The 24,382-nt window shown below is 37.6% G+C and overlaps 1 protein-coding gene across 1 annotated transcript in view; it reads right to left on the bottom strand.

Moving 5' to 3' along the window:
* MYO7B (myosin VIIB) overlaps positions 1 to 24,382 on the bottom strand; it is a 136,773-nt gene that overhangs the window by 38,929 nt on the left and 73,462 nt on the right. The window contains exons 21-30 of the mRNA XM_074301720.1: positions 23,725 to 23,943; positions 20,179 to 20,358; positions 19,179 to 19,388; positions 18,179 to 18,349; positions 10,665 to 10,742; positions 8,638 to 8,765; positions 6,309 to 6,435; positions 4,745 to 4,864; positions 2,599 to 2,772; positions 1,791 to 2,018 (exon numbers count right to left, since the gene is read on the bottom strand). Coding sequence (XP_074157821.1) covers positions 1,791 to 2,018; positions 2,599 to 2,772; positions 4,745 to 4,864; positions 6,309 to 6,435; positions 8,638 to 8,765; positions 10,665 to 10,742; positions 18,179 to 18,349; positions 19,179 to 19,388; positions 20,179 to 20,358; positions 23,725 to 23,943 — 1,635 coding nt within the window. The remainder of the gene's footprint in view (positions 1 to 1,790; positions 2,019 to 2,598; positions 2,773 to 4,744; positions 4,865 to 6,308; positions 6,436 to 8,637; positions 8,766 to 10,664; positions 10,743 to 18,178; positions 18,350 to 19,178; positions 19,389 to 20,178; positions 20,359 to 23,724; positions 23,944 to 24,382) is intronic.

A 24,382-nucleotide genomic window follows, 5' to 3' on the forward strand; every position in this document is an offset into this window, starting at 1 on the left:
AAAATAAAGTTAACTCAACATATCCAAAGCTGAATTCATTATCTTTCCTCCCAAGTCCTCCTTTCTTCCTAAATTTACTATTATTGCTGGGGACACCATCATCTTCTCAGTTATCCAGGCTCACAATCTAAGTACTATCTTTGACTCTCCACTACTTCTCAATTGCTTCCCCTATCTCTACCATGTTGAATCTGTTGTCAAATCCTGCTGATTCTATCTACATAACATCCTTCTTATGTACCCCTACTTCTCTTCTGACACTATCACCATCCTGGTCCAGACTGTGGACTCTTGTGGGAACATTCCAATAATTTTTTGGTTCAATTCTCTGCCTCAAGTTTCTATCTACTTTAGTTCATCTTCCACTCAGCTGTCAATATGATATTCCTATAGGAAAAGTCTGATTGTGTGACTACTCTGTTCATTAAATTCTAGTGGTTCCCCATTACCTCCAGGTTAAAATGGAAAATCCTATGTTTGGAATTTAAAATACTTCCTAATCTGGTTTACTCCTACTTTGCTAGTCTTCTTACATCTTTTTCCCTTTATGTAATCTGCAATATAACACTGGCCTTTTTGCTGTTCCTCACACAAGAGATTTCATCTCCTGACTGGGCATTTTCCCTAGTTGTCTCCTATGACTGGAATGCTCTGCCTTTTCATCTCAGTTTTCTGGGGTTTTTCAAATCTCAGCTAAAATTCCACTTTTTATTGGAGATTTTTATTGATCTCTCTTAATGTTGGTATTTTCCTTATGTTAATTATCTCCAACTTCTCCCATCTATATCTTACTTGCAAATAGCTGTTTGCATTTCCTGTGCCAGTACATAGTAGGTTTTTAATAAACATTTATTGACTAATTGACTCTAAGAACTAATTGAATCTACTGGTAGATTATTAATGAGAAACCCTGGAGATAAATTGTGAGAAGTAGTCATCTGTAGAGTTATTCCTAAATTTCAAGGTTAGTAATCACTTCATTGGGAACCCAATCTACCACCATGAGTGCAAGTTCAGAGAATGAAGCAGAGGGGATGCTACATGTGTATATCTATCTATCTATCAATATGTGCATATATATATATGGAATGCACCATCATATAGAATGCAAAGTCCTTGAGGTCAGGATCTATTTTACTTTTACTTTGAATCATTAGTCCTTAGCATGATTCTTGGCATGTAGTAGGTATTTAAATATTTGTGGATTGCCATAGCTATTGTTCTTTAAAAGAAGAACCTTTTAAAGAGAACCAAGGATATCAGAAGGGCCACATCTTGATTTGCAAGTGAATTGGATTTAACTGTGGACAGCTGTGTAAAGTGCCACAACACAGGTTAGGATGAATGACCATTGCCCCAGATACAATGGAGAATCTTGGGCTTTTTAAGCTGAGTTTTTTCCCCCAGTTTGTTTGAGGCAACACCCATTCAGTGATTAAAACCTAGGTAAGAATTGAGGCAAAAGCTGACCTAGTTTGCCTTCACAAAAGAATCACTCTAGGAGGGGAAGACTCTCAGAGCTTCTAGAGCAGAAATAATTGCTATTTACACTCAATCTGAGCCATAAAAACCCAAATAATGAACAAGTGAAGCTCGGACTGGGACCTGTTATTAATCACTGAAAAGCAGAGTGACTTGGGTTTTAAGGCTTAGTCAAGTAGTTCCATTTGAAGAACAGTGGGCTTTAACAAAGCCTGGCTTTTCAGAGCTTTATTTCAAGAAATCATAAATGAAAAACCACACGAAACAAAAGAGTTGATAGATTGATGGTTTCAAAGATGCCTTCTCACCGACTCCAAGCGGTACTCTCCAAACCGAAATCCCCGGATAATCTGGCGATACATGAGTTCTGTGCTGACAGGATCCTGCTTGAAGTCATGCCAAGGAGTTAAGATTTCTTTCCGGAAGAAGAAGCGCCAAGGGGACTGGCGTTCATTCTCCCCCTTCTCCTTGGTCAGTTGTTCACATTGGGAGATGGCATCCATCACATGATCATGCCCTCCACCTAATGACCACACCTGAGGAACAGAGTATGAATGTGGGAGAGTCTGAGACCCAGAAGTCAGCTTTCCACCAGTAGGAAGAGAAAATATCCAAGTTTCTTACTTTCTCAGTTCAGTCACTCCTTCTCTCTTCTCTGTCTTTCTCTGTTTCTTTGTCTTTGTCTTTCCCTCCCTCCTTCCCTCTCTTTATCTCTCTCGTGTCTGTGTGGGTGGGTGGGTATATATCTATATATTCACATATATATATATACATACATACACACACACACACACATATATATATATGTATATATATATGTATATGTATATAATGTATATGGAAAGAGCACTGGATTTAAAGTTTCAATTCCTGGGCAATCACTCTGTGTATGTGTGTGTGTGAGATTGGGTATGTAATGTTTGAGTTTGGATTATGGGGGTTGGGCATAGAATGTCTAAGAGCCGGATATAAATGTGTGTATGAGAAAATGTAGGTAATCTCTGAGATCCATTCCAGTTCTTAGATTTTGTGGGTCTGTATTCAGAGTAAAAGGATGCTTATATATATCTGTATACTCCTGCATAAGTATGTATTTTGTAGAAATATCCATGTTACCTTGTCATATACTGCAATGTAGAGGGAAAACCCAAAGAGATCCTTCAGGTGTAGTTTCTCAGCTATATGCTGGCAGACTTCTTTGGAGGAAGAGGCAGAGTCTGCTGTAATTGTAAGGGTTTCTCCATTCATCAGGGTGACGTTGAAAAGAATGCGAGTCTTAGACTTGACTGCCTGTAAGAAAGTCCCCCCAGAAGACTTGGATTCGGCCTCTCTATATGTTTTTGTTGAGGCTGAGACCAAAGAGCCATGGATTTACACACTTGTGTGCATTGTGAATAATTGTGCAAATCCTTCAGCATAAAAAGATTTTAGTTTGCTCTTTTGTATAAACTATCCTATCAATGTTACCTATCAACAGTTAGTAACCTGTGATTATTCAACTTTAAACTCTCTGAGGATGTACACATCTCTGCGTCCTCCATAACCTCCCACAAAGCAGTGCACTCAGTGAATATTTGTTAAAGAAGGAAAATAAATATAAAAATAATATTGCCTTTCATCTGAATAGCATATTATAGTTAAAGACTGCATTCATATCTATTATGTCTTCACAAACTTCCTTAATGGGCATAACAAAGAAAAAAAATCTCCAGAATTTGATGCTTCAAGATATTTGGGGATCCCAGAATACATCATGTATTGAGAGATATTTCCTGGTTTGCACTTGCCAACAACAACAATAATAATAATAATAATAATAATAATAATAATTTTTATAGGTAGGCTTTATATGGGACTTTAAAGGAGACTCACAAACAGGTAATAATTGTAGTGGCCAGAGCACTGGATTTGGAGTCAAATACTGCTTCAGACTCTTAGCAGCTGCAGCTGTATGCTCTTGGGCAATCACTTTCCTCATCTATAAAATAGGAACAATAATAACACCTACCTCCTAGGGTTGTTGTGAGAACAAAATAAGGTAATATTTGCTAACTTTAAAACACTATAGAAACACCGGCTATCATTATTATTCAAGGTTTGTAAAGTGTATTAACTGTACTAGCTCATTTGACCCTCATAACAGTGCTGGGAAAGTCAGTGCTATTATTTTCATCATTTTACAGATAAGAGAAAATGAAGACTTAGGAAAGTCAGATAAGTTTGTCCAGGATCACATAGCCAATTAAGTGACAGGAAGATCTAAATTGAGATCTTTGGTTTTTTCTTATTATTTAGACAATTTTCATGTTCTAATTAAACGATTTCTTGAACTCCTTAATTTTAAAATTTGTCATTATTTTCTTTCTGTCCCTGAATTAAAAAAAGGAACTAATCCTCTCGCCCCCCCCCAAAAAAAACCCTGAACCCCTGTGATAGTTAAAAACAAATTCTTGCTTTGGCCATGTCCAAAAATGTATGTGACATTTTAAAAAATTATTTATGTATTTATTTTTTTGTATGTGACATTTTGCACTACCTCTCTGCTTGCTTCCTCATCAGTTCCTCTTAATTAAATGATTTTGCTAATGGTGACTTATTTATCGGTGTGGTGGTAGACAGTGCTTCATTGGTGGAGGACTCTAAATGACAGTAATTTGCCTAATTGATTATTCATTAGTCATACTGCAAAGTAACAAGGGGCTCCAGTACCCAAGTTCTTATCCAGTTGCCACATTCCTACATAAACAGGAATGCTTGTATTCTTTGTATTAATATCCCCAGTTTCTAGCATGGTACTGGCTATAAAGTAGACACTGAATAATTAGGTAATTGATAATTTGGGAGATCATCTACCTTAAGGAAATACTGTGACTTTTTGCTGTCTTCCCCAACTGCAGAAATCACAGGGAAAGTTATGGCTTTCCTGTGGGGTTTTGGGTAGGGAACACAACACAGGGAAAATGATGAATATTGAGGATACAGTATAAAGGACCCAGGACTGGAGGAGATCATGTGGACAGGCTCTTCCGTCTCCTCCTTAACCTTGTCTTCACTACCTACTGAAGGCTGCTCTGGAAAGATATTTAATGAGTGTTTTCTGGTATAAGTGTAAAATACCTGTGATGGAGTTTCCACATGGAGAGACTCATGTCCTCTACATGGAGACTCCATCTGAGGCATTCTGTGCATGTGTTGGACCCCCATTACCAATCTATTCTTCCCTTCCAGGGCCCCAGAACTTGTCCCAGATTATGGCTTCTACCTGGAGCTCTAGAGAGTTGGGAGGCTCAGTCCTCAGTCCATTGGCACAGGTACGCCTCAGCCGCTCTGTACAGAATGATCTATAGCCCACTGGCCCTTTGCTGATAAAGTTGAGCAGGTACTGGAGGAATGAAAGACAGAGGACAGTGAAGGGAGAATGAGCTCAAATGAAACTAGCAGTATCCTAGAGCAGTATCCAGTGCCTCTCAGTCCAAGTTAGAACCTGGTGAGATTCTCACTTTGAGATACCCAGTTCTCAGTTTTCTTCCTGAGGGGATGAGTGAGATGGGTAACTAGTATCCTCAAAATAGTAATTACCAACATTTATATAATACTTACCAAGTGCAAGCACTGTGCTAAACACTTCATAATTACTCTCATCTGATCTTCACAACACTCACGACAATAAGTGCCATTATTATCCCAATTTTGTAGATGGGGAAACTGAGGCAAACAAGGGTTATATGATTTGCTTAGGGAAACACAAGTAGTAAATGTCTGAGGCTAGATTTGAACTCAGGTTCTTCTTGACTCCCAAGCTTTTCTCTACCATGTAACCTAGCTGACCAAAAATTAGACAACCTCCAAGTAACTTAGATTGGACATTTTTGGAATACTTAAAGGCAGCTACATGGCTCAGTGGCCTGGAGCCAGGAAGAGCTGACAAAGTCAAATCTGGCCTCAGATACTTACTATCTGTGTATCATTGAGCAAATCACCTAGCCTCTGTTTATCTTAATGCACTGGGGAAGGAACTGTCAAGCCACTCCAGTACCTTTGCCAAGAAAAGCCTAGGACAGCACTGGTGGGCTAGGATCTGCAGGGTGACAAAGAGTCACACAACTTGATGACTGAACAACAACAAAAGTGCTTTCCCATCTGTATACAGTTTTATCTTCACAATGATCCCATGAGGTAGTCAGCCCTGATATGGCTATCCTATTTAGTTAAGGAGGAAACCAAATTTCAGAGAGTTTGAATGTTTTATCCAGTATCACAGAGCAAGGCCCTGATGGGTCTGTAGGTCGTGTCTCTGGATCCCTGGTCCAAGCTTTCCAACATATCATGCTGATTCTTATTATTAGATTGTTTTGTGATTCTTTTTGGGAGGATGGGAAAAAGAGAGAAGGAAAGCAATAAAGTTACCTTCTTAATTATATTCTATAATATATAAATGAATTTTCACTGCTGTAGTCCTTTTCTTCCCCTCTAAGTCAGCCAAATGATTCCACATTATTCCAACCTGGGCCCCAAGGCTGATTACAAACTCCTGGAGGGATTTATGGAGTCCTGTCAGTCATAGGAATGTGAAATTTAAAATTAAATGTCTTTTTAGAAAGCATCCAATCCAAGCCTCTCAAATTGTAGATGAGAGAACTGAAGCCCAAAGCGGGAACATAATTTATTCAGGATCACGTAGGAACTAGGGAACAGAACTAGGATTTCTCTCATTACAAAATCATTTTTCATCTCTACTACACTATGGTACAAATAACTCCAGAATCTTGGGCTCCCTTAAGGCCAAAGCTATCTTCCCTGCTGCCTAAGAGACCTGGAAATTGTACCTTCATAAACTTCTCTGAAGGGGGGAAACAGCCAATGCAAAGACAGAGTAGAATCCATCCTCTTGCAGAACTGTTCTTGTTGTAATTCTCAGACAGCTGCTTGCAGATTTGGCAGTAGATCTCATCTCTGTAAGAGGGACACAAGCAGTGGTCATGGAGTTGGTAAAATGCTGGGTGATGACATCATGTTACAGAATGTGAAAGACCACCTGGCATGAGTTCATTTACAGCTGAAGACATAGAAGCTCAAGGGAATTGCAGGAAGAAATAAATCACTTATTTTAGTGAAGGTAGAAATCTGAGAGATTAGAATGGTTCAGTCCACTCATTTTATAAATGAGAAAACTGAGTCTCAGAGTGGGGAGGAAGTAACTTTCCTAAGGTCACAAAGAGAGTTTAATGGCAGAGATGATAATTCTGAAGATGATAAAGTTAAGCAGAATGAAGAGAATAAAAGAAGAGGTGGAGATAGAGGATAGAAATGGTATCCTCTAAGATTTATGCTTGAAATCTTTGATACCTACTATATCTGTCTACTTTTAACATCCTTTTTCTGGCCCTCAACTCTGTCTCTGTCTCTATCTCTGTCTGTCTCTGTCTGTCTCTGTCTCTCTGTCTCTCTCTGTCTCTCTGTCTCTCTCTCTCTGTCTCTCTCTCTCTCTCTCTCTCTCTCTCTCTCTCTCTCTCTCTCTCTCTCTCTCTCATTCTCTCTGTCTTTCTTTCCAGTGCTCAAGCTGCCCAGGACCCTATATTATAAGAATCCCTTCAAAACAAATTCTTTTTAAAAAAAATGCATCATGTTCTGCATTTTTGCTAATCCCTTCTCCCCAGCAAAAAATATGCTTATCTCAGATCCTCACCCTTCAGAGCATTATGTTCCATAGCTAATTAACCTGGGGAAAGTCATATTTTTCCCCTATATTTATTCATGGTAGTTTAATTTCCCTATGCCTCAGTTCCCTTAACTGTGAAACAACAAGATTAGACTTGATGCTTCTAACGTTTCCAGCACAAAACTGTGATCTAGATCTCTGAATTCAGTAAGGTCAATAAATAGCCAAGGGATAGACTAAGTCTTTTAGCTTACCTAGAATTCATAACTTCACAGCAGCTTAGATCCTAAGAGTTTATTTGAGCCATAATCCTATCCAGTATGAGAATTTTTACTAGAGGGATAGTTAGTTTTCATAGAACAATTCATAGTTAATGGGGGAGCTCATTGCTTTACAAGGCAAACCTGTTTCATTGAGGCACATTTCTTAACTAATGGAAAGTTCTTTTTTATATTGAGCTGAAATCTGCCTCCCTATATATCTTCCACTTAATTCTACTCCCTGGAGCTATAGAAATGGGCCTAATAATGTTCTGAGTTTTAATTACTCTTTGGAAACTTTTTGTAATTAAATAGGAGCTTTTTCTGAGTCCCATTTGTAATTCCCGTAAGCTTTGTGCAAATCAAAATTTTGCAAAGTACATTTTATATTAAATTCCCATGGGAAAGTTATTTTAAGAGACTAAACAGGGAATTCTTCTCTAAAGTGAAGGATCCTTCTTAATTCTTCTCTTCTGGAAACCAACTACAACTATAGTTTGCATTTTTATAGCATTTTAAGGCTTGCAAAATGCTTTATGCATGCTATTTAATGTCATCATCATAATAACCCATATGGTAGGGGATTTAATTATTTCTATGACAAGATGCAACTTTCCCAGGATCACACAATTAATCAATGCTTGAGGCAGGATTAAAATTCAGCCCTTTCTGTCTCTCAGTCTAATGTTTATTCACCATACCACATAGCTGCCTTAAAGATGGGATTTTTTTTCATGCATCAGAGTGTGTAAAACAAAGCAAATGTAGGCATTTTTGTTATAAAAATATTTGTTATAAATATTTAGATATCAGGAAACTGCTCTAGACTGTATGTTCCAGCCTTCCAGGGACAGAGGAAAATAAGACAGGAGTATTTTGATAACTGTTTAACAACCAATTCTCTGAAAATAAAATGTTTCCACGGCACACTTTGAAGCTTAATCTACATCGTGAACATTTGCTCCATTACTTTTTTGAGTCTAGACAATCAACAAAACAAATTGAGCTGTGATTTGGCTTGCTTGATTCTGAAATAGAAATGCTCATGAAAAAATTTTACCATCCACTTTCCCAGTCTATATAGGCTGGTCCCAGCAGCACACTCTGAAGGTTAGGTAGAGCAAAGATAAAGAACCAAAGGATAATAGCTATAGGGGGGCAGAAAGATGCTGTCAGGGTTGGAACAGGAGCCCAATATTTGATAGAGCTAAAGAGAAAAACTTGAAGGTCACTAACCTGATGTTGGGCCTTTGGATGGCATTTTTGATGATAAAGTGTACTTTTTCTAGGTTGGACATAGGTCTTTCTATGATAGGACTTTCTTCCTCAAAGGCTTCCTCTCCGATGCTCAGCTTGCTTGCCACCTAAAATCCAGGGAAAGGGTAAGAAGTGGAGGAAAAGAAGAAGAAGAAGCTAAGAGAAAACCTCTTTTGGAGAATTTTCTCCCCAGGACAAAGTTGCTATGTCCAGAGAACTGTAGGGATGAGGATATTTTGGGGTTTTCTTTTTTTTTTTTTATTGTGAGGGGAAATAAATCTGGGGACTAGAGAGAGTTAAGGGAAGGTTATCTCATTTTATATATCCAGGGAAAGGAGAGCAAATACACAAAATCCCCAATTCCTGGGCTAACTAGGTATGGTTAAAAATCTGTGAGAGTCAGTTCTCCACAAAGACTCCCCAAACCAATCTGATTCAGTTTCTAAAGTTAGCATGGAACTTGTCTCTCTAAATGAGGAGTCTAAATAGTGGTGGCCCTATTTTCTCCTGCTTCAGCTGGAGAGGTTCTCGAGTCAATCTGATACCAGATACTATTCTTTCTATAGTCCCTGAATATGTGTAGACTAATGCAATCTGGACTCCCATCCTCACTTTCTAACTTCATATTTTACTTCTTCCTGACCTGCACCCATAGTTCTAACTGTTTTTTGCTATTCTTTATTCTCTGTTACCGCCCCTTATTTTTATGTCACATTCCACCTTAACGCCATATTTATCTTTTTTTTTCTGTTCTTAACTGTTCCTTCCTTTCTACCTCCTTCTCCCCCTTCCTTCCTTCCTTCCTTCCTTCCTTCCTTCCTTCCTTCCTTCCTTCCTTCCTTCCTTCCTTCCTTCCTTCCTTCCTTCCTTCCTTCCTCCTTTCCTCTCTTCCTTTATTATCATTAAGGGTCAAAGAGGTAAAACAATTACCCAAAGCCTGGGAGCAATTCTATTATGTATTATCCTAAGAAAAGAATAGAAAGATAGGGGGAAAAGAATATATGGATGGGGTGGGGGAATAATACTGTTTGAATCTAGCTTTGTGTGGCTAAAAATCTGTCTAACCATCCAAGATCAGGCTCACCTGAGATGCTCCAGGGAAGCCAGATGCTTGTAAAGAATACTTAGAACACAAATGAGACATCCAAATCAAATTTATATCCAGAAAACACTACCTACATATGAGTTTTTGTTATTACGCCAGACATAGTAGTCTCATTTCTCTGAGCTCTTCTAAGCATTCCTTGATCCCCCATTAGACATCTATCATATACTGCCTGACATTGTTCTTCAACTACACATAGTCTAGTTTCCTTTATTAAACTCTAAACATCTTGAGAATGGGGACTGTGTTTTACATTTCTCTGCAGTCCTTACAGTGCCTCACTCACATCTAGACTCACAGTAGGTATTCAATAAATATTTATTGAATGGAATAGAATATCTTTTCCAAAGCTTCCTGTGAATTCCCCCCTCCCCCCAAGTACAAAATTATCTTTGTGGATCTCAAGTATTTTCATCTCCTTAATCCACATGATTTATCTATTCTACAATTTGCCTAATTTTTTTGTCTATTCTATCTCACATATTATTTTTACCCCATCCTCTGGTCTCTGAAAAATTTGATGGTAAAGACCTGCTATTCAGAAGATATAATTAGATTCTTTTTTCTTTTCTTTCTTTTTGGAATTAGGCAAAAGGGAGTAGATGAGTAGGAAAGGGCAGAGCAACATACAAAATAATGTGAATTTAAATCCAAAGTATTTGGAAAAAAATCTATCTTTCTTTATTAAACAGAAGCATTCCTATCTTACAAATGAAAAAACTGAGACCCAGAGAAATAAAGTGAATTACTCCAAATCATAGAGCAGATCAGTAACAGAATGGAGATTTGCTCTCATGCTCTTTCCACTTTGCCCACTCTTCCCACAAATATATCAGGGAGGACTTTTCTGAATAACTAGGAAGCTGTAGAATGGGGCATAGGCAAATTTTATAACTCTTACCTCTCCTGTCAATCTGGATGAACGCTTGAGCTTCATGGAGGAAATGTCTCTGTTGCTCTTGTTCCTCCAAGTAGAATTCTGAATAAGAGAAAAAAGAAGGAAGCACAAGAATAAAAGAGATGCATGGGCTTGGAAGGAGAAAAGAAATGAAATCTGATTGTGTGAAAGAAACCAGAGACGTAAATTTAGAAGCTTGCAAAGTTTACTGGGCAATATAAAGTTTAAAAAAAATCCTACAAGCATTTCCCGCTCTATTAGCTGTTTAGTTTCAGTAGTTAGAAGATTGTGTCAATGGCATCAAAATCTCTGGTTTGTTCTCTCTTTTAAAGTTGCAAACTGCACCTCTTGAATTCTTTGTATCTTTTAAAATCCAATGTAACATATTTAATCTGTTTCAGATTACTTGCTGTCTTAGGGAAGGAGAAAAAATTGGAACACAAAGTCTTATAAAAATGAATGCTGAAAATTATCTTTACATGTATGTAGAAAAATAAAATACTATTGAAATAAAAAAAAAAAACCACAATGCAAATACCATTTCTTTTAGAAAGCCTTTTTGATCTCATGCTCCCCCTATCAGTAATAACTAATCCTCCTTGGACCATTATACTTCACATAGAACTGTTTTTTTAAACTCTTGTTATGTAATTTATATTATTTATATGGCTTCTCATTCTTTTCTAGACTGTAAGCACTGAGAGGGACTTTTCTAAACTCTGTATTTCTTCTAGTACCTACCATAACGTTCTGCAGATGGGGGCATTTGGTATTGTTTTGTTTGTTTGTTGTATTGTATAATATTCCGTGGTATATTATAGCATCGGATGGCACTTTGTTGCATTTACTAGTCTATTCATAGACTGATATCTAAGCATATCTTTTAACAGATATATCCACATATACATACATGCACTATAAAACACAGACTACAAACTACTCTCCAATACTAACCAGTCATTTCATAAATGTTTACTGTTGATTACAAAGGGAAACAAATAAGAGAGTACAATCATCTTTACCTGCTGAAGACTCTACACTACATCTCTTATAATTATAATATAATACCTTATAATACCCTCTACAAATTCAACATTTGTGCTAATAGTTCATCAACTATTGAAGTTTAAGAGTTCTTCACCATTAATTATCTTCATTTCAACACCCACCTTGGACCTCATCATCACTTGAAATTGCTCCATGCTCAAGATCTTGAACTCAGAGCTTCCTTCACTATGTACACAACCTCAACCTCCATTTCTTCCTCTCTCTCCCCTTTACTGGACCTGTTACATATGTTCATTGTGACCTTCAGTCTTCCTCTTCTCTCAGTTCATCAACCATATCCTAAACCTAGAGAATATTCTAAGTTTTTACCCAGGTTGAAATCCATAGTAAGTCATTTCAATGATGAACTTTGTCATCATCCCTAGAATCCTTCATCCCTTTGATATTTCATTGGTAACTAGCAAATCAATCTTCACTCTTTTACCTTCATTAATTACCTCTCCTCTTGAGCACTGTTTTTGTTGTTTAGTCATGTCAGACTCTTTGTGACCCCATTTAGGGTTTTCTTGGCAACAACACTGGCGTGGTCTGCCATTTTCTCTCCAGCTCATTTTACAAATAAGGAAACTGAGACAAAACAGGATTAAATGAGTTGCATGGGGTCATACAGTCTAAGGTTGGATTTGAATTTAGATTTATCCACTGTGCTGCTCTATCTACTGTGTCACCAGCTGCTCTTAGACTATATTAGTCTTCTAATTGTACTTTTTGCCTCAAACCCTTCTCTGCTTCAAACCATCCACCATTCAACTGCCAAAGTGATTTTTCTAAAGCATAGATCTTCTGTCACTTCCCACTTCAATAAGCTCCAGTGCTTCTCTATTATCTCTAAGATCAGGAACCTAACTCCTGTTTGTCCCTTAAAGCTCGTTACAACTCAGCTTCTTCCTATTTTTCCAGTTTTCATGAATTCTATGGTTTAGCCATCTAGCTTGCCTATTATTTTTCACACATCTCTGCTTTTGAAATAGTTTTCTCTCATTCCTAGAATACTTTCTCTTTTCATTTCCAATTCTTTGAATAAAAAAATCAATGGCTTTCTTCAAGATTCTACTCCAGCATCATCTCCTCCAAGAGGCCTTTTGTGGTCCCTAGAATCATTAGTGCTTTCTCCCCTAAGGCTACGTGCTGGGTTTTGTTGTGTGTACTAATATACAAATGTATGTATATGTATATACACATATATACAATCTTTCTCATTAGAATGTGAGCTTCTTGAATATAGTGAATGTTGTTCCTTTTCTTCTGTATCCATAGTATTTAGCACAAAGCCTGGACACAGGAAATGCTTAACAAGCCTGGCTGTAGCAAGTTAGTTTCTTTCTTTCTTTCTTTCTTTCTTTCTTTCTTTCTTTCTTTCTTTCTTTCTTTCTTTCTTTCTTTCTTTCTTTCTTTCTTTCTTTCTTTTTTTTTTGCAAGTTAGTTTCTTTATATGAAAAATGAAAGGGTTGGATTACATGATTTCTAAAGACAGACCTTCTAGTACTAACGTCCTCTAAATATGCAAATAAGGTCCTACAGGATGAAGTACAAATTGCTTAGCTTCCAAATCCTTGTTTAATGTAGCCCAAATGTATCTTTCCATTCTTATCCCTTAATCACACCATTTCATCTACTATACAAATAATGTTCTCTATCCATTCTTTATAATTTTCTACTTTTCAAACACTCACTTTCTTGCCTCCATACCTTTGGTCATGATATTATTTCTGTATCATCCTGCTTGTCATTTCTTATAGCATAATAATATTCCATTACAATCATATACCATAGCTTGTTTAGCCATCCTCCAATTAAAGGGCATCTAATTTCCAATTCTTAGTCACAAAAAAACTGCTATAAATATTTTTGTATAAATATGTCCTTTTCTATAGTCAAGCTCTTTGTTTCTTTTGTTTTGCTTGTTTTGGTGTCTTAGTGTTTTTATGTGAGAGCTAGTCTCTGATCCTACATTGTCCCAAGCTTTTTGTTCTGGAATTCTGGATTTCACTGGGCATTAGGGCTTAGCTGCTTGTTTTCCCTGAAACACGGCTTCTGGCTTGTATTGGCAAGTGAGACCTCCCTGCTTGCCTCCCTTGGGTATGGGGTTTAGCTATTGGCCTGCTCCAGGAGCTGGGCCTTTCTGCTGGGGTACTGTGGTACCAGAGTCTTTCTGGCAGTTAGTCCTGGTATTGGGGTAGGGCCCTACTGTGGGTTGTTATAGAAACAGGATCTCTCTGTTCAATAGGTCGCAGGGTTGAGGAGGTCTCACTCTTGGCTAGCTCTAAGGCCAGCTTTCACTAGGTCAGCAAGAGGGCCTTGCTGATGGCTTATGATGGAGGTAGGGTCACTGGGATGGGTCCTTGCTGCTTAACTAGAGGGCTGCTGGTTTGCAGAAGGTAAGACCTCACTGGTGGATAACCCAAGTTTAGAGCTTTGCAGCAGACTCCCTGCTGTGAGGCCAATGGTAGTAGCTGCTGCTGCTCTCTTGTACCTCACTCCCCTCCCACCCAAGTGAGATAAACCTTTTTTTTGCAGTGCTGGTAAAGTGCTTCCCTCCTGGAACAATTTTGAGATGGTTTTCTAGTTGGTTGGAGGGAATTTTGGAGGGTATCAGAAAATTCCTTCTTTACTCTGCCATCTTGGCACAAAAATTCATTTTAATCTCTTAAATTTTGAAATTCTCTTCTCTGAACTCCCATCTCTCCCACTGACACATTCTTCCTAAATCTGCTTTTCATTGACCATATTAATCCTTCCATTTCTCTCTTCTTTCCCCAACTAGGCTATAAATTCCCAAAGGGGAGCTATGTCTTAACATTTTTGTATACCTCTCTCCTCTCTATTCTCCAAGCAGAAACTTTCTCATATCAGGTGTTCAATAAATGCCCACTGAATGAATAAATGAGGCTTTGCCCTGCTGTTAGGATTAAAAGTACCAGTTTTATATTTTGAATGATAGAATTATACACATGCTCATAGACTTAGATATGGACTCAGGGATCTTCTAATTATAGCACCATCTCATTTTCTTCTCCAAATCCATAACTCTTGTTCTGATCTAATTTTCTTTTTTTCTCCACAATTCATGGGTACTTAATTTTCTTTGTGTCATGGACCCCTTTGGAAGTCTTTCAATGCTTATGGACACCATCTCAGAAAAATGGTTTAAATGCATAAATTAAAACATATAATATTTCAAAGGAAAACAGTTATACTGTTATCCAAATTTTTTTTTAAAAGTTCAACCAGCTTAAGAATACATAATCCCCTGATCATCTGTTCAATAAGGTATTGTCTTCCTTCCTTTACTCTTTTACTGTCCAATATCTAAAAATCTTCAAGTATGTATCACTTCTTCCAATTACCTTGTCATTTTCCTATTCCAGAGCCACTGAACATTGCTAGAAGATATAAATTCCTGCTGACTGGTTCCATTATATTTCATATTATCTAACATCTATTGGGTCCTTACTTGCTGAGTAGTAATTTCTTTATTCACTCCGACTGACTGTCAGACTTTCTAAAGTGGTTAAGCCACTTTTCTTCTCTGAAGTCTCAACATCATCTCCACTGTTCCATCTGAGCAGAGGCTTTGAATCCTATTTCACTAGAAAAAATCAGGCCATTCATTGTGAGTTCACTCTTTATTGCCTATCTCAAAATTTCTCTGTTTCTTCATCCATCCTCTTGTTTCAGTTTGCAAAAGAATAGGTTCTTCACCTTTCTAAAACTAACCTCTTGATTTCTGTCTTCCTTGGATGTTTCTTTCTGTCTGTCTTTTAAAGGTCATAGGATCCAGCTTTGTAATTCCAAGTTCATCATTCTTCCCTTTGTGCCATTTTCTCTCTCCTTGTTTCTTTATCTCTTTCCCTAAGGACTAGCTCCTTCCCCACTGCCTATTAAGACTCAAATAAGAACCTTCCCTTAATTTTGACATCATCTCACTCTCTCATTCCTTTATCTCTATTGTCTTTTATTACTGAACTCTAAGAAAGTTACACTTTTAACACTCACTGCCACTATTTTCTTGCCATTTACTCTTCACATTCACTCTTTGTAACTTCTTATCCTACCATTTTATTAAAAATACTCTCTCTTTGTTGTTAAATCTAATAACTTTTTCTCAATCCTCTTCCTCCTTTTCTGACCTTGATGATCATTGTCTCCCTGAATACTCCTCCCTTGTTTTCATACTCTGTTTTCGCCTAGTTTTTCTCTCACCATCACTGCATCTTCTTGGGTTTGTTCTTCACTCATATTCTAATCCTAAGCATAGTTGTTCTTCAAGCCTCTGGCCTGAGACCTCTTCTTTTTGCACTATTTCCTTACTATCTTAGTGATAGCACAAGCCTTTGTGAGTTCAACTATCATCTGAATGCAGATGAATATTGACTATATACATCTAATTCTAATCTTTCTCTCTCTCAAACTCTAGTAATTTGCTGTCCACTGCCTCCTTTACATCTCTTTTTGAATGTTAGTCATTGAATAGATGAATGTGGTTTTGTAATTAAGATAGATTCATTAGTAACATTTTTATGTATGAATGTTGCCATCTCTTCATAGAATCAGACAGATTGGGAAAGGGCCTTAAGTGATATTGTCAAAACCCTGTCCAAATTATGAATTCTGTATGCAACATCCAATAAGTTGTCATCCAGCCTCTGCTTGAAGTCCTCAATTAAAGGAAACACTACTTTTTAGAATAGTTTATTCCATTTTTCAGCAGCTTGAACTATTAGAAAGTTCTTCGTTATATTGAGCAGAAATCCATTTTTCTCTTCTTCCCATTCTTCCTAGCTTTTTACTTTAGGTACCTGCAGAACAGGTAGCCCTTTAAATATTTGAAGATAGTAACCAGGTCCAAATGATATTAGAGATGCTTGTACAAGATTAGCTATCTACTACTTAATAGGTTATATCCATTTAAGTGCTCTCAGGTTTCCTCCAGGGATATCTGCCCAAATCATTAATCAGGTCCCCACTAAACCAAATTAAGGACTCCTGAATATCCTCATCTCTGTCAAATTCCTAAATCAGAGCTGCTTGTGTTGGCTTCTTGATGTCATATGGCCCAATTTTTAAGGTCAAAATAAGAACATAATGGGTACCAGTGCCCTGCAAAGCCTGCTTTGTGCTGACAGTCATATGACTCAGGCCCAGGAGGAAGGACCTATTTCTAGCTTTTCTCACATCTACTCTACAAAGGATGAGCACTATGAATCAGGTCCTCGCCAGTGAGAACAAGGGTTTTGGTCAGGCTATCCACACACTCTTTGTACCCTCACTCATCAAGCATACACATTTGTGTCACTGCCAAGGTTAGGGAGTCAGTCGGCTAGAGATTATAAAATAGATTCTGTGGCCAGAATTAGGAAGCCAGTTTGTAGTCATCTGGTGGCTGGGGTCGGGGATTAGTCATAATTAGAGTTTGTGGTCAGGGACTAGCTCATGATTGTAGAATATAGGTTTTCCTTTGTGCAAATTAATTGGAATGCATGGAAATCAGGGATCTATCTAAGAAATTTGAGCTGAGGGAATCCCAGGAATACTCAAGGGGCATAAAAATGTAAGCAATTAGAAGAGAAAACTTCTGGTCAGAACTAAAGCATCCCCTAATGGGTAAATGTCTTAAAATACAGAGTATCCCAAAAGCTATTGAAGCTTAAACCTGCATTAAAACTTTGGGGATACCCTGTATATGGTTATAGAGCTAATGGGGATCAGTCTCACCTTGGCTATGTATTTATTACCTGTGTGACTTTAGGCAGTTCCCTTATCTTTTACAGGCCTCAGTTTTGTAATAATATTGGTTAACATTTATATAAAGCTAAATATGTACCAGGCATTATGCTAAGCATTTTACAAATATTGATACCATTTGATTATCAATACAATTCTGTAAAGTAGGTGCTATTATTATACCCACTTTACACCTGAGGAAACTGAGGCAAATGGAGATTTAAGTGACTTACTTAAGATAATATAGTTTGTAAATGTCTAAGGCCAGATTTGACTTCAGGTTTTTCAGTCTCTAGACCCAGGACTCTACCCACTGTACCACTTTGCTGCACCATTTGTAAAAAGATGAAATTGTACTCACTGACCTATGAAGTTCCTTTCCAATCTCATGAATCGTGGCATGTGCTTTAACCATTGGGCAACCAGCCATGACTAATTTGGCCACTGCTTTCCATTAAGAAGCATAATAGAGAGCTGAGCATTCTTACTAATTACCCCTAGCATTCAAATAAATCATTTGCTGAAACAAAAGGCTATGCAAGGGGTCAATGTTAAAAATTTATCCATGCATATGCTTTGAAAATAAAAAGCTTTAAAAAATTAAAAAAACAAATTATTTTGTTTTATTTCTTGGTCATCAGGGATTAAAATTTGCAGGAGTGAGGATGATCAGAAGTGTCAGTTTCCTGCCCTTAATTAATGGGCTCAATTTCCCCCTTCCTCACCTTCTCTGACATACTGTCTGTCAGAAATTGGGCAGCATTCTTCTTGCCCAGAGTGTCTTTGATTTGTCTTGTTATTGATGTGTGTTGGAGATTGCTGCTTTTGGCAAATAGCTGTGGCTCAGGGAATTCACCCATGAATCGAAGGATAATCTTCCATACAATTAGAGCAGTCTAGGGAAGAGGAAATACAGAGAAACAGAGACAAGAATGATTCACCTTGAATGTGGGGACCACTGTTTGTGAACAGACCCTTCTTACCTTTAGGATAGGCACATGTACATATATAGGCTCATGCACAAACATCCACCTAGCATACATCTAGTCACCCAATACATGTAGAGAGATATTCAATTCAATTCAATAAATACTATTAAATACCTACTACATGCCAGACACTGTGCCTCCTTCCTCCGTTATAGTCACACATATAGACATAGTTTTAGGGTAGTCGGAAACTAGAGAACTTCTTTTAACTCCTGCTTTTACCAACTCATTTTTCTGGGGGTTGGTCAGGGACTAGGACCATTAAAAGAATAGGATACCTATGATATTCTTTTCTATGAAAAGGAAAAGAACTTTCCACCACACATAAAGGCAATATCTGGATCTGCTTTGGAGACCTAAAAAAATAGCATGAAGGAGACTGTACTATCCTATTCCTTGAGGAGAATGAGTAGCAATAAAAGGAACAGGAGCCTCAGAGAAAGACAAGATTTGTTAGCATTCCTGTCTGAGACTGGATGCAGGGCTGTAGGGACCACAATTTTCTCTCCCTGTCTCCATTTAGAACCAGAGTTGTTGTTGTTGTTGTTGTTCCTCCTCCTCCTCCTGCTCCTTCTCCTCCTCCTCCTCCTCCTCCTCCTCCTCCTCCTCCTCCTCCTTCTCCTCCTCCTCCTCTATCTTTCTCCTCCTCCCCTTCTTCCTCCTCTTCCTCCTCTGTATTTGAAAGGAGGTGTGATCTCAGCTACTCTGAGGAAGGAGAGGTCTGGGAACAAGGTACCTGGAAATCTTCATCATCTTCATGGTAAAGCAATGGGTAGTAGAGGGGCCGGCGAATGTGTGTGTGGGAAGCAGCCTTCTGGAAATAGGTAGCAGCAAATTTGGGGAAAGTGTATTCATCCAGGTCTTCCGTGTCTTCCTCAGATTCCACTGACATAGGGATGGTATCTAAGTCTACCTCAGTCAATTTTTGAGTAGTTGTTTCCAGATCCTAATGGCAATAGTCAGAAAAAGACAATAAGAACTTCTTAAAATTTCTACACTCACAACCCCTTTTTGCTTGAGAAATTTTTATGTGACTCCGGGTGTATAGATATATAAAATAGGTATACAAATCAAACTTTTACTGATAATAAATTATAAGCCCCCACATTTTTATGATCCCCCATATTTTTTGACCTCCACATTCAGTTATGAGACCTCATCATATGGGGTCACAAAGCACAATTTAAGAAGAGGGAAGTCAAATAAACAGCTTCAAGATCAGACTGACGGACTATCATTTAACAGGAAGGATTGAATTACTGTATGCATTCCTAGTGGAATTCTCCCTTTCTATATCTCCATTCTACTCAAAGTATCTGAGAACTACTGTTCCTCATTTTTTCCAGTCCTTTCTGCAGCTCTCTATATATCTTACTTGCTTTGTTGAACAAATGATCTTGGATTGACAGGAACATACTCCTCAAATTGATCACTGACATATTTTGTTGCTCTCTGGATTTTCCTTCCTCTCTTTTTCTTGCTTCTTCCCTAATCTTCTTATAGTACTTAGTCTGTCAATAACTTCTTCTCTTTGGTATTTAATGTTTTATACTAGTTTTCAGTTTTGTGTGTATGCATGTGCATGGGAATGTGTCTTGTCTCTGCAACTGGACAAAAATTTTTTTGAGGGAGGGAGCAATGTTTTCTTTTCCTATATTTTTACCACATTTAGAAGAAGGCTGGGTAGAGAATAGACATTCAATAAAGACTTGTTAGATTGAATGAGCTGAACTTACCTCAAATCCCTGTGGTGCCTGGCCTTTCTGGCCACCTATGATCATTGGGAGGAAGCCGAACACTTTCTCAACCATTTCAGTATCATTAATAGGGTCATAGATCGAATGGCGATTCCTGGTAGGCTGGTCCATCTGGTTCTTACTATTGTCTTCTTCTTTCTCTAGGACAGCCAAATGTTCCTATTCACAAATCAAAAGCATAGATGTTGCTTGCTGATAAGTGTGCAAGTGGGCAAGACCATTGGGTACAAAATGGACTGAGCTACAATTAGAGGGCCAGGAATTCAGATAAAATCTCCTTAATTCAGACCACTTGAGAAGGGCAGAGCTGAAGGATGTCTGAATTATTGGCTTTTCTTAAGAGAAGAGTAGTGCTACATAGAAAGGATACTGACCTTGCAAATATGAAAAACATAGTCCTGGCCTTGCTCTTCAGGATGTTTTTCTAAACTCAGTTTTTTCTTCTCTAAAATGGGGATAATACCTACCATTCCTCCCTTATAGGGTTGTTATAATGGATTTCAAAGTATTTTGAAATTTTCATTACATAATAACACATAATTTATATTTAACACATAACAACACATTTATCATTTTATTTATCATATTATGTTATATATATATGTATATATATAAACAAATTCTGTAATAGCATAATGTCCCACATTGTCAAACTCTTTCACATGTCAATATCTTAACTCTTAAACCACACTGCAAATCCTGCAAGGACCAAGGTAATGGCCTCTAAGATTTCATATTCCCTTAAACACCACTCAACCACTCAACATATGTTTATCATATAGCAACATATATTATATATAATATTTATAACTCTTATTATTATCTAGACAGTGGAGACCTCCCACCCAAAGCTAAATGCTAAGTTCTATGGAAAGGGAGAGGAGATGGGGAGGGGAGAGTAGGGAGGAAAGAGACAGGTTTCTGCAATCTACACATAAGATAAATTTATAATAAACACAATCATTCCATGCAGATGTAAGTTCCTAGGGGAAATGGAAGTTATTCCCTTCTTCAGATTATTCTTTATTTGAGCCAACTCCTTTTCATAGGGAGAGCAAAGATAAATGTCATATTAGCCGGTCTATATTATCATAACATCCCAATCTATCAAGTCCAAATTAGTGACAGCTTTGGGAACATTTCCTACTGAAAACAAGAAAGGTGAAATGGTTTCCATAGGGTCCTTTACTTATTGTGGCAGAGCCAGACTAAAACTCAGCTCCCCTGATTCCTACTCTAATTCTCTTTCCAAAAGAAGACCCTGCTTTGGCCTTCTTCCCCCCACCCACCCTTGTTGCCACAGCTGCTCTCTTGCATAAAATAGAGGCTAGATTCCTCTCTCCTCTTTTTGACCCCATGATCCCTTAGGACTAACAATGTGAGGAAAGGTCATAAAGAGACAGAGGCAGTAGTAAAAGTTAGAGTTCAGGAGAGTCTCCAATTATTAGATGCAGGCCCATGGACAAAGAATTGGTTTCATTATGTTTCCTGAGCTAGGACAGAGACCACAGTCAACTACAAGAGCTTATCCCACACATTTTAGAGCTCACTGGCTTCTTCCTTTGCCTTCTGTGATCTGACAATCAGTCTTAGGTGTTTCTCTGACTTTAACGCAAACTTCTCTACTTCAGTTCTATTCTGGTGCTATGGGAAAGGGGCCAAAAGTTAAGGCTGCTCAGATGTTCCAATTCATCTAGGAAACAACTGATTTGGCTGCCACTCACATAAATCTGTACACTGTCTTCAAGGCACCCTTATTTCAAATATTCTATACTATCTTAATAACCAGGTTCTTTAAGAGATCCAAATTCTATCCATCATTTCAAGTTGTACAGAAAGTCCATCTCCTCCATGAACTCTTCCCTGAAGCTGCAATCCAAAATAATCTTTAATATTTTCAAATCACTATGATGCTTATTGCCACTACCATATGATATAACTCATGGCCACATAATGTCCCATATTACCAAACTCTTTCACATGTGAATATCTTAATTCTTCAACCACACTACAAATCCCTCAAGGACCAAGGTAATGGTCTCTATGCTTTTGTATTCCCTTAGAAATCCACATCAATCCACAAGAATTTATTAAACACCTACTACATGCCAGACATGATGCTATGTGCTAAGAATACAAAGACATCCTTGCACAAGAGGAGCTTACATCCTATTAGTTACTGATTTTTCTATAGTGCTTCAAGGTTTGCAAAGCACTTTACATACAATATGTCATTTTATTTTCATAACAATCCTGTGAGGTAAGAACTATAAGTATTAGATGATAGGAAGTAGACCTCTGGTTTTATTGGTGTAGGGAATTTCCAGATGAAGAAACTCTCTCTATCCATATGAAATGACATCTTCTTGTTAACTTACAGTCTTAGATAATTGCCTTGAATTCTGAGAATTTAAATGATTTTCTTACAGTCACTAAATATCATAGCTAGGACTGGAACTCAGTTCTTTCTGGCTTTGAGGCTATCTTTTTCTCCATTATGCAATGCTATTTTGTTGAATTGAATGGAATCACTATAGATCTAGAAAATATGGTTCTCTGGGCTTTCTGTTGAAACATATTTCTTTGCCCTCCTTTTGTCTCTCCATCTGGCTCTAATTCCATTTCTTATTTTTAATAATAGCTTTTTATTTTCAAAATATATGCAAAGATAGTTTTCAACATTTACCCTTGCAAAACCTAGTGTTCCAAATTTTTCTCCTCCCTTTCCTCTACCCCTCCCCTAGACAGCAAGTAGTCTAATATATGTTAAGCATCTAATATATGTTAAGCATGTACAATTCTTCTATACATATTTCCACATTTATCCTGCTGTACAAGAAAACTCAGATCAAAAAAGAGGAAAAATGAGACAGAAAACAAAAAGCAAGCAAATAACAAAAAAGGTGAAAATATTATGTTTTCATCCACATTCAGTCCCAACAGTCCTCTTTCTGGATGCAGATGGCTCTCTCCATCACAAGTCTATTGGAATTGCTCCCCCTCTTATGCAAATCTCTAACCTCATTTCTCTATCTTTTCTCTGTCTTTGCTCACAAGCCTACAAAAAAGATGAAGATCCAAGCAGACAGAGATTGGGTATTTGAGTCATCAAAGATTCAACATGACTAATGGTCAACTATAATCCAACCCAATGTTTTTTGTTTGTCACAGCCATAAGACCTCAGAATATATTTTTAATCTGTTGACATGAGGGTACACAGCTCTAGGAAGTTATATTTTTTGGTTTTGTTTTGATTTTTTACCATGAATTTAATAAACATCTATAAATATTTATATATACAAGGAAGAATAAAAAAGAGAATTGTATAAACTATGCACTTCTGAGGCATATGATTGGTTCAGAAGGTGGTACTAAGGAGATTCTGATGATTCCACCTTGTAGTTGTTCTTCTTCTCTTATCTGACTCATGCCAATCATCATTCTTGCCCCTATTTTATCACTCTAGTCCTTACCTGTATCATTGAAATGTAACATTTCAATTTGATTTGAATTTCAGGTCCTACCTGTCTTTTTCTCTTCATGCAGCCCTGGCGGACAATCATTCCCCTTGTATGTGCCTGGATCACCACCACTGCCTGTTTCTTCTCTGCAATCTTTTGCCGAATCAGATAGCCTCGGCAGAGAGCCTGGAACCGAATAATTTTGGCCCGTGTGGCATTGTATTGTTTTGCCAATTGGTGCCTTCGAACGATAGCCTGTAGCCTCTCAAAGCCCAGAAGTATCTGTGGAAAGCAAGAGATAACATTAATGGGAAGGTAATATCGATTGGCTAAGGCAGAGCCATATGGAAATTTTGAAAGAATTTAAGTAAAGTAGCAGGAGAATCAGAACGGAACCTGTTTTCCAGATGATGACAGAATCATAGGGTCTTAAAGTTAGACAAGACCTCTGAAAATTTCTGATCCAACTCATATATTCTTCTAATTAAACAATAAACAAATACAGAAACTCTTACTTTAGCTCATAGCTTATGCCTATATTGTAATCCATTCATGATTCTTAATGAAGGAAATCATATTGGGATTTTGCAAGTTATGTCTGAATTTCATAGTTTTGTATTTCATATCTGGGGGGAAAGTTCTTTTGTTATGAAAGTATCTATGACACAAGAATAAAACCTGACTTGAATTACCTAAAATTTAGTTTAGGAATCGAAACATA

The sequence above is a fragment of the Sminthopsis crassicaudata genome, chromosome 3, assembly GCF_048593235.1.
Source record: "Sminthopsis crassicaudata isolate SCR6 chromosome 3, ASM4859323v1, whole genome shotgun sequence".
Classification (NCBI taxonomy): domain Eukaryota; kingdom Metazoa; phylum Chordata; class Mammalia; order Dasyuromorphia; family Dasyuridae; genus Sminthopsis; species Sminthopsis crassicaudata.